Genomic DNA, 16,261 nt, shown 5'->3' on the forward strand with positions numbered 1-16,261 from the left:
TGTGTAAATTTGTATTACACCCGATCATTCGGCGTATGAGAATCTTATATCGTCCGATTATCCGGCATCTTATTATTCATTCCGGATTATCCCGAGTTGTCGGTCTCTTCTTATGACATTTCAGGGGATAAGCGAAGAACCGGATAAAAAGTATTCAGATTGTGGGACAGTTTCCCTCAATGTTTTAACAGCATGCTCATTGTGGTTATGAAGTCAGTCAGCCATGGTAGATCTATGTCAGACATTTCTTGTTAGGTTTGGGTTTAACGTCGTTTTTCAACAGTATTTAATTTTATATGACGGCGGGCATCTTGACCAAGGCGAACAACGAAAACATATTTGAACTGTTCTCTAATTATGTAGATGATACCCATTAAACAAATCAGAAAAAAAATCTATAGACAGTAACATAATATTCTTGTATTTCAACTCTACATAAAAAACAGATAGAAACAATCTACCATTTCTTAAAATCAAAGTTATATCAACAATACTTTATTTCTTACAAGTTATGAGGGTAAACAGCAGGACGAACATATACTAAGTATGCCTCTTGTTTTATATAATAAATTGGAATAGGTCAATGTGCGGATGTCAAAGACTTGAACCCTAAATAAATTCGAAATCATGTATTTTACAAACGTTAGATTGTATTACACAAACACATTTATGTAGTTCCATTGCCTTTACTATAATTGTCCTATGAATGCACAAACAGACTACACAACAGACTTGTTCAATTTTTGTCACATTGTTTTTACCCATTTTTTTTTGTTTCAAGGTAAGGTATGCACATCATGGATTCGTGGACTGGGTAGGTAAGAAACCTTAATTCTTCCCATGTGTACAAAAAGTATTAAGGGGACACATATTGCTACTTTCACACTTAATGCAGAAATGAGCAAGGGGTGGATTTTTAAGAAATTAATGGTGGGAAGATAAAAAAACCTATTCCTAAACTGATATGATATTGATGGACACCTGTAATATGCAGTACTTTGTGGATAAAGATGTGGTACTATGAATGTAATAAGAAAACAGAGGTCTTCATGAAAGTATATACAACGCAAAATATTAAGCTTTTGTATTAAGAAAAAACAGGTTTTGTATAATATCAGTGCACTAAATAAAGTTGTACTTCTAAGTTTTTTCTTTCTCACCTATCAGGTTTGCTTAAACAGGTAAAATGTGACGCCCTGTCATCTCAACTCGGGATCGACGCCATCTTTCTCATTAATAAAAATGTAAACCAAAAACAAATCAGAGTGGGATCAGCATTGCAAGGGCATAACATAACATTCTACGAATTAAATACCTTAGTACAGGTATATAAGATGCTACACTGGTCTGGTGGGTTAAATACATAACGTCAATCACATGAAATTGATCTAGAAAAAAAGTGGTTAATTTCAGTTTATTCACATGGTTTTTAATTTTCCCACAACTTCTCGGTGATTCACCGCAAAAAATATTACTGCGCTGGACGAACGGTAACTCTAATCTACAACGGGAGAAAACATGAGTGTCAGCACGTGTATAATTTAAAAAAAGCAACTATCGATGTTTATAATTTCTTATCAAATAATGAATCCTATTCAGAAAATATGTCTTCAGTATCTGAAAATTATTAATTTCTATTGACCTTTATCAGAAAAGAATTACTTACAGCGGACTATTTTCCGAATCGAAGTCATTTCCGCTTTCAGTTGTGAGGCACTTCCGTTATACTGTTTGACAACAATAACAAATACAAAATGAATTAACAAGTCGAAAGATTTCCTGCGGCCAGAAGTTAAACAGACCAGAAATTGTTATTGATGTTTGTGTGACCACAGACTAAAAAGTAATTTATGGGTGAAAAGCGAGCTTGTTTTTTTTTATCCTACCATTACGCTTTAATGTAGGAAATATTACTCCATTCTACGTGTTTTACAAGTAGATCTATGAAATATACATTTCCAAATAAGTATGAAGTATACAGAATCGCAACAGGAGATAATATATTTTTAATCTAATCTAAACAAATTTTTTATAGCTCTTTGGTATTTCTAAATTCTGAAAGTCATTGTTTTGAGCAAAATAACTATATTCCCTTTTATGTATAACATAGCTTTTATCTCAACTGGTCACATTCCTTGACTATTGAAACACTTTACTAGAGCTGTCACAAATGTAATTCATGCCTTCACCTGGACGTCGTTGACATATAGAGTTATACAACACAGAACCATAATCCAGGAAATTAAAGAGCATTTAAAAATCTCTTATGCACAATTAAGTATCAATACTTATCATTGCTAAAAGTTTGAATAAATTATATGAAATAATGAATGAGGAATTCAGATCACAAGCATTTCTCTATATATATCATATAGCTCGCCAGATATATTGCGAAAACGGCGTTCCATAAATGCGATAAACCAATCACATATCGGTAAAAAATCACGTGATATCATCCATTCCCCACGTGCTACACTAATTGTTGCATTCCAATATACCTGCGGCCTTTCAGGTAATAAAGTAACATATAAACTGACTGCTACTCAGTGTAAGTGTAGTTGTTAATACAACATTCTATTTGTTCATTACATTATGAGATTAAATTGTCCTTAAACTATAATATCAATCAATTACGTTTAGATTGTATTGCATTTACAACTTGTCTGACCCCGATTTTTGACGTGAATGACAGCAGTCTCGTGCAACACGTGGAAACATAGTAATGAAAAGTATGGTGGAGAGTTCAAGAACACATTTTGAATGGCATAAAATTGAGGATAATTGTATTTTTGTCGAAATTTTATCAGTGACATTCCTGCTGTGTATTAGAAAGTTTTGTGAATGAGATTTGAAAGTTATTTTGCACATATTCACATTGATTCAACCTCTCAACAAAATTTCATACCGTATTTTAAAGATATTTAAGAAAATACATTTTCAAAAGTTTTTTGAATGTGTTTCGATATTTAAGTGCATTGTATTTCATGAATACCAAGTTGAAAACTAATAATGGAATCCTTTCTAGGCCCTTATTGCAAGCAACCCAACTTCTGTAACCATGATCGTTTAATTTATTTAAGTGGAATATACTCTTTATATTTTTGCAATGCGGCCTTTTATGACCACCATATCTTTTCATATGCACTACTTTGTAAACAAACTGAATACTGTGTTTTAGCTTACAGTATGCAAAATGAAAATAAAGATAGTGAACTTATTTCACTTTTTTCTTTAAATTAGAATCAGTAGGATATTGATAAATGTTTGGACAAGGTAAAGTGCTATTATTTTCACAAAAAAATATTACTTGTTGACTTTGAATGTTCACAATGAGTCCTATGTAATTCAAGAATAACATTGTCATTTGTGTTTTTCCATCTTTATTTTAGTGAGCATTCCTACGTATACTAATAACAGTTGAAACAGTATCCATTTCATGTACCGAAACTTTGAACTTTTTTCGCATATAAATTTTATCATACCCCACCCACCTTTTTCTAATTTCAGTGTCTTCGTCCCCTTAAAATTGCCGAAACTGGAATTCACTCGAAACCAATATAATTTTGATTTGCATTTTAGAATGGAAAAATCATTTGAGGATATTCTGAAACTGTATTTGATACGAGTCTCCTTTTTTACGACCAAGAGATTTTGAGAAATCGGCAGTTTGTAAACAATACCTCATGCCTTCTTGCTGAAGAGCTAACGGGACAATGTGTCATCACAACAAATTTCTGATGATAGAATCGTTATTACCATAGCTGTCTGAAACAATTACATCTGTATCACACATACAGATGATGTAACTCTGGATTTGTAGTCCAAATTGAATTATACCACCTGTTCGTCATTTAACTGCTACCGAGTTATTGCTGATATATGTGTATAAATTTAAGGACCGCAGCAAAACTTTAGTTCTTATCACCAGTTATTATTAGATGACACTGTAATGAGATATCGATGTTCATTTTAAGAAGAAAATGACTTGCGAAAACTCTTCTTAATGACCTTTCCAAATCTAACTGTCATAACGGCTGTCAAATTTGCATACTGGTAAAACATGTTCTCCTGGTGTTTTAATGGACAATTTTAAATTTTATGAATTCCTGTTGCTTCACGGTGAAAAGGGCCCCTAAACAGTGAAAAAAAGGCCCGCCCTGAAATTTTGAACTGAAGCGAGCGGGAGCTGATTTTCAAAAAAAAAAGAGATTTTTTTTATTAATTTAAAAAAAAATATGCTTTACTATTAACGTTATCAATTTAACTTTTTCTCGGCGATATATGACCTTTTTGTGTCGATTCGCCGTAAAACCCAACTTATTCATTCATTTAAAAAAATGAGTGGGAAATACGTTGACCATCTAATCAATTTGGTGTGGCCTAACTCTCATTTGGGAATGAAATCGAGGATATTTTAACAGTTTTATTCGAAACTAAACGGGGAAGTTCGCATATCTTTAATGATTTATAGAATATGATAAGCGTATTTGTTTTGATTAGTTTACAATGTTTTCGTATAGAAATTTGTACAATGAAATATGAATAACAGCAATATTGTTAAATTGATATAACTACCATACTTACTAAGGTGGCACAACGTACAGTAACTTATGTCAGTGTGTAAAGAAAAACTGCACAATTCTTAAAGCTACGTCTCAATCTGGTATACGTCTTTCAATCGAATTTCATATCTAAAACATGAAATTGAATTTACAGCTGTTTGTATTATTCGGACACAGTTATCAATCAAAAGGTTCTGCAACTACCAACATCCATAAAATTGTGTGATCATTTTCTTTACGATGTTAAGTTTTATGTATTGGATTTCATATTATTTTGCATAACAATTGCATATAGTAGATTCGGGTGTATTTTTTAAGTAACAGTAAAGAATGTAAATTGTGATAAGGCCACACCAAATTGATGTTTTGTTCTTCGGATTTTTTTTTTCAAAAATATTTGGAACGAGCGAGCGAAAAAAAAATTATTTTTTATTTTTCAAATCATCGTCGCTCGCTCGTCCCAAATATTTTTGAAAAAAAAATCCGAAGAACAAGACATCAATTTGGTGTGGCCTTATCACAAACAATTTACATTCTTTACTGTTACTAACAGCTGTTGCTGAAACTACTTGCCGTATGAGACAACAAAGACATAGGGGGCTGCCATTTTGTTATGCCCGACTTTTAAAGCGATGGAATATTACAAAAATTTAATCGAATAAACTGATACTACGGGGCTAGGCACTCCTTCTGTGCGGTAGAGAGACTACGTAGTCGAATCGGAACATGTTCTTCCGATGTTCCCATAAATTACAAGCAAGATGCGTTTAAACTTCGGAGTTTCCTTTTTTTCTTTCCTACTGATTTCGACCCAGCGCAAATACTCCAGGTGCGGGCGGGCAAATTTTTTTTTCATTTCCCGTCAAATTGATGCGGGATATCCAACGAACAGGTAATCAGTTTGGTGTGGCCCAAAGTTCTCATCTGATAAAACGTTTCGAGATGTCTAAGATTTCTCCAGTGCAGTTAAGCATTTATGATATGTTATAATTATATACATGTCCATGTTCAGGCGCGTAGCTGTGAATAGATACATAAGTACGGGCGTATCATCAGATTTCGACAATAAACAAGTGAAACAGAATAAAACAGGAAACAGAAACCCTAAATAAAATTTGAATGCAGAAGGAATTAGATATGGTGAAATAAAGACTCAGATTGCCACTTTTTGTACACAATAAACTGAATTGTAGCCGACTGAACAGTGGAAGAGGTACCTTGGCCCTGATACAATACAACAGAGAAGAGAACTTAACATAAGTTTTACACTGCATAACGTGAGCAGTCCACTGCATTTCATCGAACAGTCAACCGTCAGAGTTGTTTATGTATAGATGAGGCCTGACAATACTAAAGGAGCCAGCGCGGAAGCCAACACTATTTTAGTTGGATTTAATCGATTAATATTTTATCGCAACAGCTATTTTGAAAACAAACTGGCACAGAGAAACACATTATTGAAAATGCCAGAAAATACCTTTAGCCTTTTTCTCCGCGTGGCAAACATGTGGGATATCACCCGATACCAGGACGATCATTGTACACGGGACCGCTGCATGTTAAGGCTCTTACAGATGCCCGGACGGTATCAGTACGGTCGCCGGACCATTATGAAGGTAAAATTTTTAACAAAGATCGTTTTGTCACCACTCGGTTTAAGCAAGCGCCGTCCGGTGCCCTTCTGACAGTCGGGCATTCTGACGATGTGTTCAAGGTTTTTTTCCGAAGGCAAAAATATCGTCCGGCCGCCGCTGAATTTTAACTTTTTAAACCTTTCCCGACCGTCGTCCAAAGAGCCAAAACTAACCCTGCCACTGTCCAATTTCACCTGCAGCCGGACGGGCGCCGGGAGATTTTGCCCGATCCCTAAAATGCACTCCATCCAGCGGCGAATGGGGCATTTTCATGCAGACCTATTCCTAAAGTGACCAATAACTTACCTACATGCTACATGTACTTTGTTTCAGTAATGGATTCATGTTTGTAAAACGTTCCTTGCATATATGTATGATTGAAAGCAAATAAATAAAGAATGGAAAACTCAATCGCGTGCTACAGTGCAATATAACAAAATCCCCAAATTATTACGCACCTGTAAATGTGTTTGTCGGCAATAAGGACATGACGTTATACTACATGAAAAACCCTGTGCACATCTGGTAAACATTGGTGGTGATTACAGTCTTTTCCATAGTCAGCAATTTGTATATTTTCAATTTTGAAAACAAATCACTTTGTTGTACCAGTTTTAGATGGCATGATAACATACTCTTGTGTTATCTTTTGAAGAAACTGTTCTTAGTTTGCTACTTGAATATATATTACTCTAAACAGTAAACTCCGCTTATAGCAGAATGTGCTCGTTATAATAGGCATTTCTAGTCTATCCCAACCAGATTAAGAATAACACGACATTATTCATTTGTTTTACACCAATCTAGTGGTTAGTATCTTATTCTGGATATGGCATCGCTGTGTTTTAAACGTTTTAAAGGGAAGTTGTACACGTATATGAATATCTCCGAGCAATCGAGTAATATAATATATCAACAGGAAGTCATTTTAAATTCAAACTTGTTCCGACAAAGATAAACTTTTAAGGTAAAATTTTTCAAACATTACTGTAAAAACACTTTCAATCTAAAGATGTTGTATATTTAATAATGTGTAAAGTATGTAATATGTTGGACAGACTATGGAGCCTGTTTCACGGCGTACGAATAGCGGTTTTGACACATTTAACTTTCTTTACAGATCCTGTTGGTCGCTGGTCTTTTAATCAAGCTAACCGGTTATGCAAGGAAACATTCTGGATTCATAAGTTAAAAACACTTAATCCAGTTGGACTTAATTCAAAAACATTATTTAATATGTAGTGAATAATACATGAATGTGTGTATGTTTAGTACTATGACGTTTTTTCCTATTTATGTTTTTTATATATATACTGCTATAGGAAATTCAGTATTCTATATCCGTATCGTACTAAACTTTTTATCTGTCATTCACATGTGACATGTATTAAGTATAGTTACAATTAATTTAGGTATGCTTAAAAACACTATACGTTTTTCCGTCAGTCAATGTAACGTTAACTTCATGACGTCACGTCCGTTGTTTTATTATGTTTATATATATTTATCCTGATGAAGGCGTAAGCGCCGAAACGTTGATAAAAGATAAATATTTAAGTGTTATTGAATTTTACCATCGTAAACATTACTGTGAAAATAGATAAACGTATTTTGACTTTAAGGCGTATTGAAAAGGCTGTATTATATTTAAGAGCATTAGTGCCAGCTAGTAAAGCCAGTATGTAATTCTATATTTCAAAGAGTTTGAAATTTTGTCTCATTAACGCGAAATTTCGAATTAAGCAACTCGAAATTTGGATTTACTAATATTTAAAGTTTTTCACATATGAGGTTTCACATATTTATTTATTCTCATTTACAACCATTTTTGTATGGTGTCTGATTTCTGCCATTTCGTTCTGTCGCAGCGACATAACGACAAACGCCGTTATAGCACCCCGTCAAACGCCGAGCGTCGTCCCGACAAATATCGCCCCGACCAACGTCGTCCCGCCGAATATCGCCCCAATGAACGTCGCCCCTCCGAATGTCGCCCCGCCAAATGTACTTCACTATTGGAAATTAGTCATAGACGTTTATCGGTTATCCTGCATATATACATCTTTAGCAGTACACATCTTTTTTTCTTTCCAAATCTGACTAAAATGGACTAGGTTTTATGTAGGCATAGATATTCGATCATAAAATGGTAATTACAGACAGTAATAAGTTATGTGGTAGTAAATGGGCTCAAGTAACTGTGTTATATTATAATTGTGATATTTTGTGTGGTATGTTTGACATATTGTGATAAAATATGATGTATATATGCAAATAAATCTATCTACTATACATTTAGATTTTATCGGAAAAAATATCAACATTTGAATTAATTATAACATAGTGGTATAGCTTTATATAATACGGTATTTCGTGGCCTTTTCCCATATGATTATAGAGTTTATTTGTACTGTGTTGCAGACGAAATAAAACAGTAACATTTTGTAGCAAGATGCTGTTCGGAGTTGCTGATTATTTAGTTTTCATTTGTACTATTGGAATATCTTTTACCATCGGAGTTTTCTTTGCAGTATGGGAACGGAAAAGAAACACACCTGCGGACTATTTTCTTGCAGATAGAAACTCGAGTACATGGCCTGTAGCACTATCGTTTATTGTAACATTTCAGTCATCGTTAATGATACTTGGATTTCCTGCGGAAGGATATGCATATGGCATTGGAATTGCATACAATGTAGTTGGAAGTACTGCCGCTTACCTATTCACGGCTTTGTTCATCGTTCCAGTCTTCCATCCGTTAAAATTAACGAGCGTGAATGAATATTTCCGCTTACGATACGGAAACAACGCTGTTAGGTATATGACTCTAGTTGCCGGTATGATATTCAGTTTGTTCTACATGGCAACAGTGATGGTCGGTACTTGCGTTGCTCTCGACGTCGTTCTAGAAATTCCTTTCTGGGGAACAATACTTATTTATACAGTTGTCACTACAATATATACCTCAGTTGGAGGCATAAAAGCCGTGATTTGGACCGATGTATTTCAGCTTCTGGTGATGGTGACTGGAATGATAGCTGTTCTTGTCAAATCAACAACTGGTGCTGGAGGAGCAGATAAAATGTTAGAATATGCAAAAGACAGGATCGGATCGACAGACTTCAGATTTGATCCAACAGTTCGTTACCAGGTTTGGAATACTTCCTTTGGAACCTTCAGTGCCTATCTATATTTAACACTTATGCAACCAGCAATGCAACGAGTATACTCGACACCAACTGTTCAAACTGCACGTAACCTGTATTTTATATCCACGCCGTTTTATTGTGTCTTTATGTTAATGGCAACATTAGAAGGTGCGACTATATTTGCCTATTATGCAGCAAAGCGATGTGACATTTTAGGCGCAGGCATTGTAGAAAACATCAATGAAATTTTGCCGTTTGCTGTCCTCGATCTTTTTCAAGACTTGCCCGGATTAGCAGGATTGTTCACAGCTTCTTTATCAAGTGCAGCTCTAAGTACGATGTCATCTTGCCTCAGCAGTCTATCAGCTGTAACATATGAAGACATTATAAAAATCAAGTTTCCGGACATGCACGCTTATAAAGCAACGAAGTTGTCAAAAGTAATAGTTTTGATATATGGCCTTATTGCTATGGGACTTGCGTTTGCTGTTTCACTAATACCAGGCTCTGTTGTCGCTATATTTGTCAGTTTTATGGGTTGTTTTGACGGACCAATAGTTGCAACATTTTTGTTGTCCACGATGTACCGCAAAGCAACGACCAAAGGAGTTATTACTGGCGCAGTATTTGGGTCTGGAGTTGCATTTTGGCTGAACATGGGAAGCCATTTTTCAGGTGTTCCACCATATCCATACCTTTCATCTGGACCAACCGACCAGTGTGACGTTTATGAAGAATCAAGATTTTCCAATGTGTCATCGCCCATAATTTATCACTTTGCTAATAATCTAACATTGTTTTCCACAAATCAGGAAATGATAACATCAACGGTTTCGTCAGAACTAAATGTTCGTGACCTTTCGGGACTTGAAACAGTTTACAGTATTTCTTACGTACTGTTTTCTCTCATAGGCATGGTCACCGCATTTACAATTGGATTAATTGTAAGTTTGTGTACAAGTCCGCCTAAGAAGCTTGATGAACGATGTTTGTTCTCGTTTAAGAAGCATATTCTTGAGGAATTATGCGGACACAAACCAGCATCTGATTCTACTGCTGATGACAGAACTGACATAGAAGAAGTAACAAAGTTTATGTCAGAAGATACTGAATTTTGACAGAAACTGTATCTACAATATTGTTGTAGAATACGGAAACAAGTTTTGTTTGCATTTATTATTACATTTCTTTGAAAGTGTATACGCTAAATATTTAAAATAACATGGTTCATTTTAGCGTCCGAGAAGTTGAACACTTATCTTACGTTTTATTAATATTTGAATTAATGACGTTCATTTCTCTAGATCATGTATTTTACAGTAGATGAAACTATCTACGACTTTCCTTCCAACTGCTAAAGAATTCCTTAAAGCCGTGTTAAGTTTAAAACGTACCGCTATTGTTTCGAAAAGAATTACTCACTATGGTCATCTTCGCTGTGAGAATGCTCAGTTCCGGTAAAGAATGAAAAATCAAATATAAGTTATCTATATATAAACGTGCTTGTAATAACATACAGATTTTGCGTGCACTCAAAAAATAAGGTGTTAGATCACATCCTTGACAGGGTGATCCGTGTAAAAATGAATGACATTATGCAGCAATTTAACCACTAATAAGATAGTATCGAAACTTACACCGGATATATCTCAATAGTTAAACAAACCATTATTTTATCATATTTCACCCACTGAGGCAAAATCGTTTTCCTTATTTACCGTATCCACAAAATTAACAAATTGCAAAGTCCATTTCATTTCAAATATATGTAAAGGACTAGGAAATCACTGTTTGAAACATTTAAACATTGTTTAAAAATAACATTCTTGAAAATGTTCACAAAATAGGGAATATCAATAACACACAAAAGAGGGATCAAGTTCAGTATTTTTTGCACATTCATTGAATATAAAAAATATTTTTTGTAAGAAATAAAGGAAAATGATATAATGGGTGTAAAATAGTCCTCAATTTAATTGCTTGTTGTTTCATTTTTTCAAAAGAGCATGTTTCCTATTGTCCTCTGACAGTCATGTGCTAATATTTCCCCATAGCATTTTAACATGATAAAATGCATATTAGAATTGTCATAGACTACAACAGCAATATGTGGCCCGAATTTTCTAGTATCATCCTACTTCTCCATGGGATAAATATCTGTATGCCATGGATAATTTTTATCACAGTCCCATTTTTACAACACAATAAATCTAATATAACTCGAAATAAATACAACTGGATACAAATTAGTATACAGATAAGCTATCTACTGTGCATTAAATTACTAAATTATAAAAACTATCCACTATACACCTTAAGGTCATTAAAAGTATGAGTGTCTCAGTTACCAGAAAAGAGGTCGCATACGTACCGTGTACACGTATCTGTGCGTTTCTGTTACCAAGTCGCTGAAATATGTTTTACTTTTTACTATCTATTTGTTGTGGGTATTTGTTACTGTTCGAGTTCATTATCATAAAACATAAAAAGTATCAAAATCTAACCTTGTAGGTAAATCCAAAACCATATTTGCATAACATTTATTTGACTATATCCGGTGTGTACATTTCTATATTACGAAATATATATTAAACAATTATTGATCTAACAACATGCATCCCTGATTTATATTCTACCAAATGTTCGATGTTTTGTTTTGTATTGTCGTTTGCCTTGTTTAGTTTTATAGATTGTGTTTGTAAAAAAGAGTATTTAGACACCTTGTAAGATTAAAAGGTCATACAGTTTCAAATAAATGATTTAAGGGTTTATTTTGAAAGACTGTAGTGAATCTATGTTTTATATGAATGTAGATTTCCCCGTTGCTTCTTATTTCTTACACGTTAGATTATTATTTCCAGGGCTATGACGCGATGGCGGACGTCAGCAAAATGTTATTTCCAAATACCAAACGGCTTAATTCAACTAAAATGTTATTTGAGTGTTATTATTTCTAACTGACTTTTGTTGTGGAACTACTTTGCAAATGCGTGGCTCTGAGGCTGTGTGCTTCCGAGAAATTTACCCTTATCTATTATCTTTTGATTTATTGTAGGACCAGGTGCAGGTTTCATCATCATAGAATAGGGATTCAATAGGTGTTATAACCTATTATTTACAAATTGAAATTCGGACATAGGTTTGGTCTGCATTTTACATATTGCCATTCGAATTGCAAAACGGAATTTATTTTATTTTGCTATTCAAGAATAATTTATCAACCGGGACAGGCTTTCCGAGAAAGATATTACTGTTTGTGCTTTTCATGAATTTGTAACTTGTAATGCAACATGCAAAACATTTTCAGCTCGAATAGCAAAATGAATTAAGATATGTACAATCCGCGATTCGCGGAGAAAGATCTTAATATTTTGGGCTCCACTTGTTTATGTTTTGAGCTTTTCAGTATTTAAAATTAAACATTTTATTCTCATTTGCGCTTCGTATTTTGCAATTTACTTTTTGCAATTCGAATTGCAAAGTAATAAAAAATATTTTGCAATTCAAGTCAAGTCAAAAGTTTATTAAACGTAGCAAAGGCCTCCGGTCCAAATTACACAACAGATATATGGTAAGGACTATCAAATCAAATAGTTGTGATCCCACAAAATGTACATAAACTGATTATGCTGAAATACCCAATGAATGTGTATTTCTATTTCCACAGTTTCTTTATACAATTAACTAGCAAAATGTGTTTAGAATAGTTGTATAGGCTGTTGAATATTATATTTAAACAATTTCTACACAATAAAGTTGAGTATAGACACCTCAAACATCGTTTAAATATGATTCTAGATATATATAACCGCGATTCACTTTCCGAGAAAGAGGTTAATGTTTTTGGATTTTAAAGCTCTGAAAGTAAACATTTTTCAATGACATCTGCGCTTGTAATTTGAATTGCAAATCACAAACCATTATGCATTTTGCAATTCGAAATTCAGTTTTAATTTCTTCCGCTTCCGGTCAAGATTCGACAGGTAACCTTTTTGGTAAAAGCGAAAATTTTTACACCTTTTACTGTCTGAAAGTAGTTTATTTCCGAAATTAGCCATGCGTTAGAGATCCCTCGGACACTGCGACATTCTATCAAACGCGAAAAAAGAGTACAGTGTAAAATATCAACAGGGGTTTCTCTCAAGAAATTGTCAATGCTAGGAAATGTATATGGACTGAGTACAAGGACCACATATCACAATTTCTTGAAAGTAATGCTAGCTTAGTTTACCCGACAAGGAGAAAAATTAACAGAAATTTGTTAGAGATGTATTTCCACATCGGGACAATATTATGTGCGACAACGGGGCCATACACAGATTGAATGAACGAGAACAATCCGACAATTAAGAGCGATTCACGAGTGATTTACTGGTTTTTGATAACAATGTATCAAGGTACGCTGGAAACCGTGTAAATGAAAATAGCTATGCCATTTCTGGCTTCCCTCCCATAACAAGGCGACTTGCTTTCGAGCCGTGGTGAGCGCCGGCAGGTACGATCTAACAAAGAATGTCTGGATACGAAATCAAGCGCCCGTGAACCCGCGAAAAACAATCTCATCTCGGTCAACCCCCATTAGGACAATAGGTATTATGAATGACTGTAGTTTGCCTGAATGTTAGTTGCTTGGAAAGGCGTTTAAACTACCCAGAGTTTGTTGACTTTATCAACAGATATAACTGTTTTATCTGTTTCAGAAACAAATACATTGTATTGACATGCATGGACTTAAAGATATGGATGGTTCCTCTTTTTGGCAAGACATCGGTCTCAAAAATAAAATAGGGAGGCATTGGCATTTATCTACCACTAACATTAAGTCACCCCTATTGGATGAGTGTGCTATATACTGACTAAAGATTAGGGTTAGGTTTAACATACTTTATTAGGTTTAATGTGTACATACACTCAATGCGGGAGATTTAATGCCGATCATACATTCGGAATACATTTGATGGCTTTTCGTAAACAGAGAAATCGTTGGTGTAAGTGATATATTGCTTTTTGCAGTTCGAATAGCAAAACGAATTTTTATTTTGCGGTTCAAAATATATGGGCCGCCCCATGAGAAAACTATCATAGTGCAAAAATGACGTAATTGAGAAAATGCGATGCAAAATTGACGTTAAATCTGCACGTTATTTTACATTTAAACTCGTGCATCATTCCTAGTCAGTGAGCACTGCAGCTGAGTCCAATGTGCTATGTAAAGAAAGCGACTGTCAGACGTCTGGAGTCTCAGTTGATATGGGGGAGAAACAAGATTCCATTGAAATTCAGTTAATGAATGAATTATGATATATCATTGAAGAATCTAGCATAATCTTCATTCGCGGCATTGCATCATATAAATTGTGAAAGAACATCCTTGCGGAACTATCTCCATTTCGTTCCCGATATTTGTCGTCTCGTCGATAACTGGTGAGTGATTTCTTTGAAATGTGACTTGTACTTTTTGAATTTTAGATTCTCTACTAAGTCATTTCTTTTTATCAGTATACTTATAAAAGTAACACTTTCATTACATTCATTTGGATTCCTAATCACAGTGGCCATAGCTTTATCAGTGGTTCCAACGTTGTTTGAGCGGTGAATTTTACGCAGAACAGATGGCGAAATATAGCTGATCGTATAAATTCCCGGTTTTGTAAGTATGATTTAAAGACATTTCTACCCGTTATATAACGAATTGAATGAAGACGGTGGGTGCACCTGGAGCGCAAATGTCTCCGTTTCGTAGCGCATGTATCCATTTGGCTGAGATTTGTGCCGTTTATTAAAACACTTCTGTACAGTCCGGCTGGGGAAGGAAATTTTTGTCAGTTTTTGACAATATCGCATCATACATAGTGCTTATCAGGAACAAGTAATCACTAAAACACTTCTTATCTAAAGGGCTGCCTCTTAAAACAAAGCATGTGTTTTTTTCATTGAATTACTCGGGTTTGTTTCAGAAAAATCGTCCGAAAGCCTTACGCAACGCAGTTTCGAGTGGGTCGCTACGCAACGCAATCAAGTGGATACCGTTCTATTTCTTACTTGCTGGGTCTTATCTCTCATATAAAATGTCGTCCATGATCTACGTCAACATCATTTACCATGAGTGCACATTTAATTTCATGTGAATGCACATTACTGTAAACACAGTCTAATGACGTAGAAACTTTGCACACAGACTGCAAGTGTCATACATTGAAATCGATAGCTGGAGAAAAGAAAATTTAGCTTATTGTTCCATAGGCGTAGGAGCCGGATGGGCGAAGTATAGAAGCTCCACCTTCCCCCTCCAATAGTTTAAAATACAGATATAAATTGCATGCTAATAAAACAGACATTAAACTATTACATGATTCTATTTCGGCTTCATCTTTCAGTCTGATGTCACATTTGCACCTGGCTGTTCCTTATTTCTGATGTTAGACTGACTAACCACCGTCTTTCCCGAAAGTGATATTTTTAACCCAGCACACGTCGAAGATTGTTCGATTATTCCTTATTGAGCTCTGCTGTCAACAAATTGTCAAACGTTTACTATATTGGCGTCTGCAAAAACGATGTAGGTATTTTGCCTTTAACGTATGTAACTTTTATATTTGCATTTTTTGTTGTCTACCTGATTAAACGATGGCGTTTTATTATGAGACAAATGCAATGATTGTTGGATTATATGTACTGAAGACAACAATAAAATGGCACGTTTGATTGATAGAATAGAGCATGTTTTACCGGCTAAATACTGGTCGGCATTAAATATCCCGCATTAAGTGTACGCACGCATTGAATTTACACTATTAAACCTATGTTAAACCTAACCCTAACCTTTAGACAATATATTGTACACTCAATACGTGCTAGTCCGTTTATTTTCATTTTTGAATGGCGAACATACAAGCTTATTTCAACGTTTTTGTTT

At 34.7% G+C, this 16,261-nt stretch overlaps 1 protein-coding gene across 1 annotated transcript; it reads left to right on the plus strand.

The window, feature by feature from the left end:
- The first annotated feature begins 8,648 nt into the window (after positions 1-8,648).
- On the plus strand, positions 8,649-10,463 carry LOC123533465 (sodium-coupled monocarboxylate transporter 2-like). Its single transcript, XM_045315108.2, has one exon. It carries the CDS (start codon positions 8,649-8,651, stop codon positions 10,461-10,463), a length of 1,815 nt encoding a protein of 604 aa, XP_045171043.2.
- Positions 10,464-16,261: the final 5,798 nt, after the last annotated feature.

Source organism: Mercenaria mercenaria, chromosome 12 (genome assembly GCF_021730395.1).
Source record: "Mercenaria mercenaria strain notata chromosome 12, MADL_Memer_1, whole genome shotgun sequence".
NCBI lineage: Eukaryota > Metazoa > Mollusca > Bivalvia > Venerida > Veneridae > Mercenaria > Mercenaria mercenaria.

What these genes read in the sequence shown, in the direction of transcription:
- LOC123533465 (XM_045315108.2), top strand. Translation starts at nt 8,649, where the DNA reads ATGCTGTTCGGAGTTGCTGATTATTTAGTTTTCATTTGTACTATTGGA.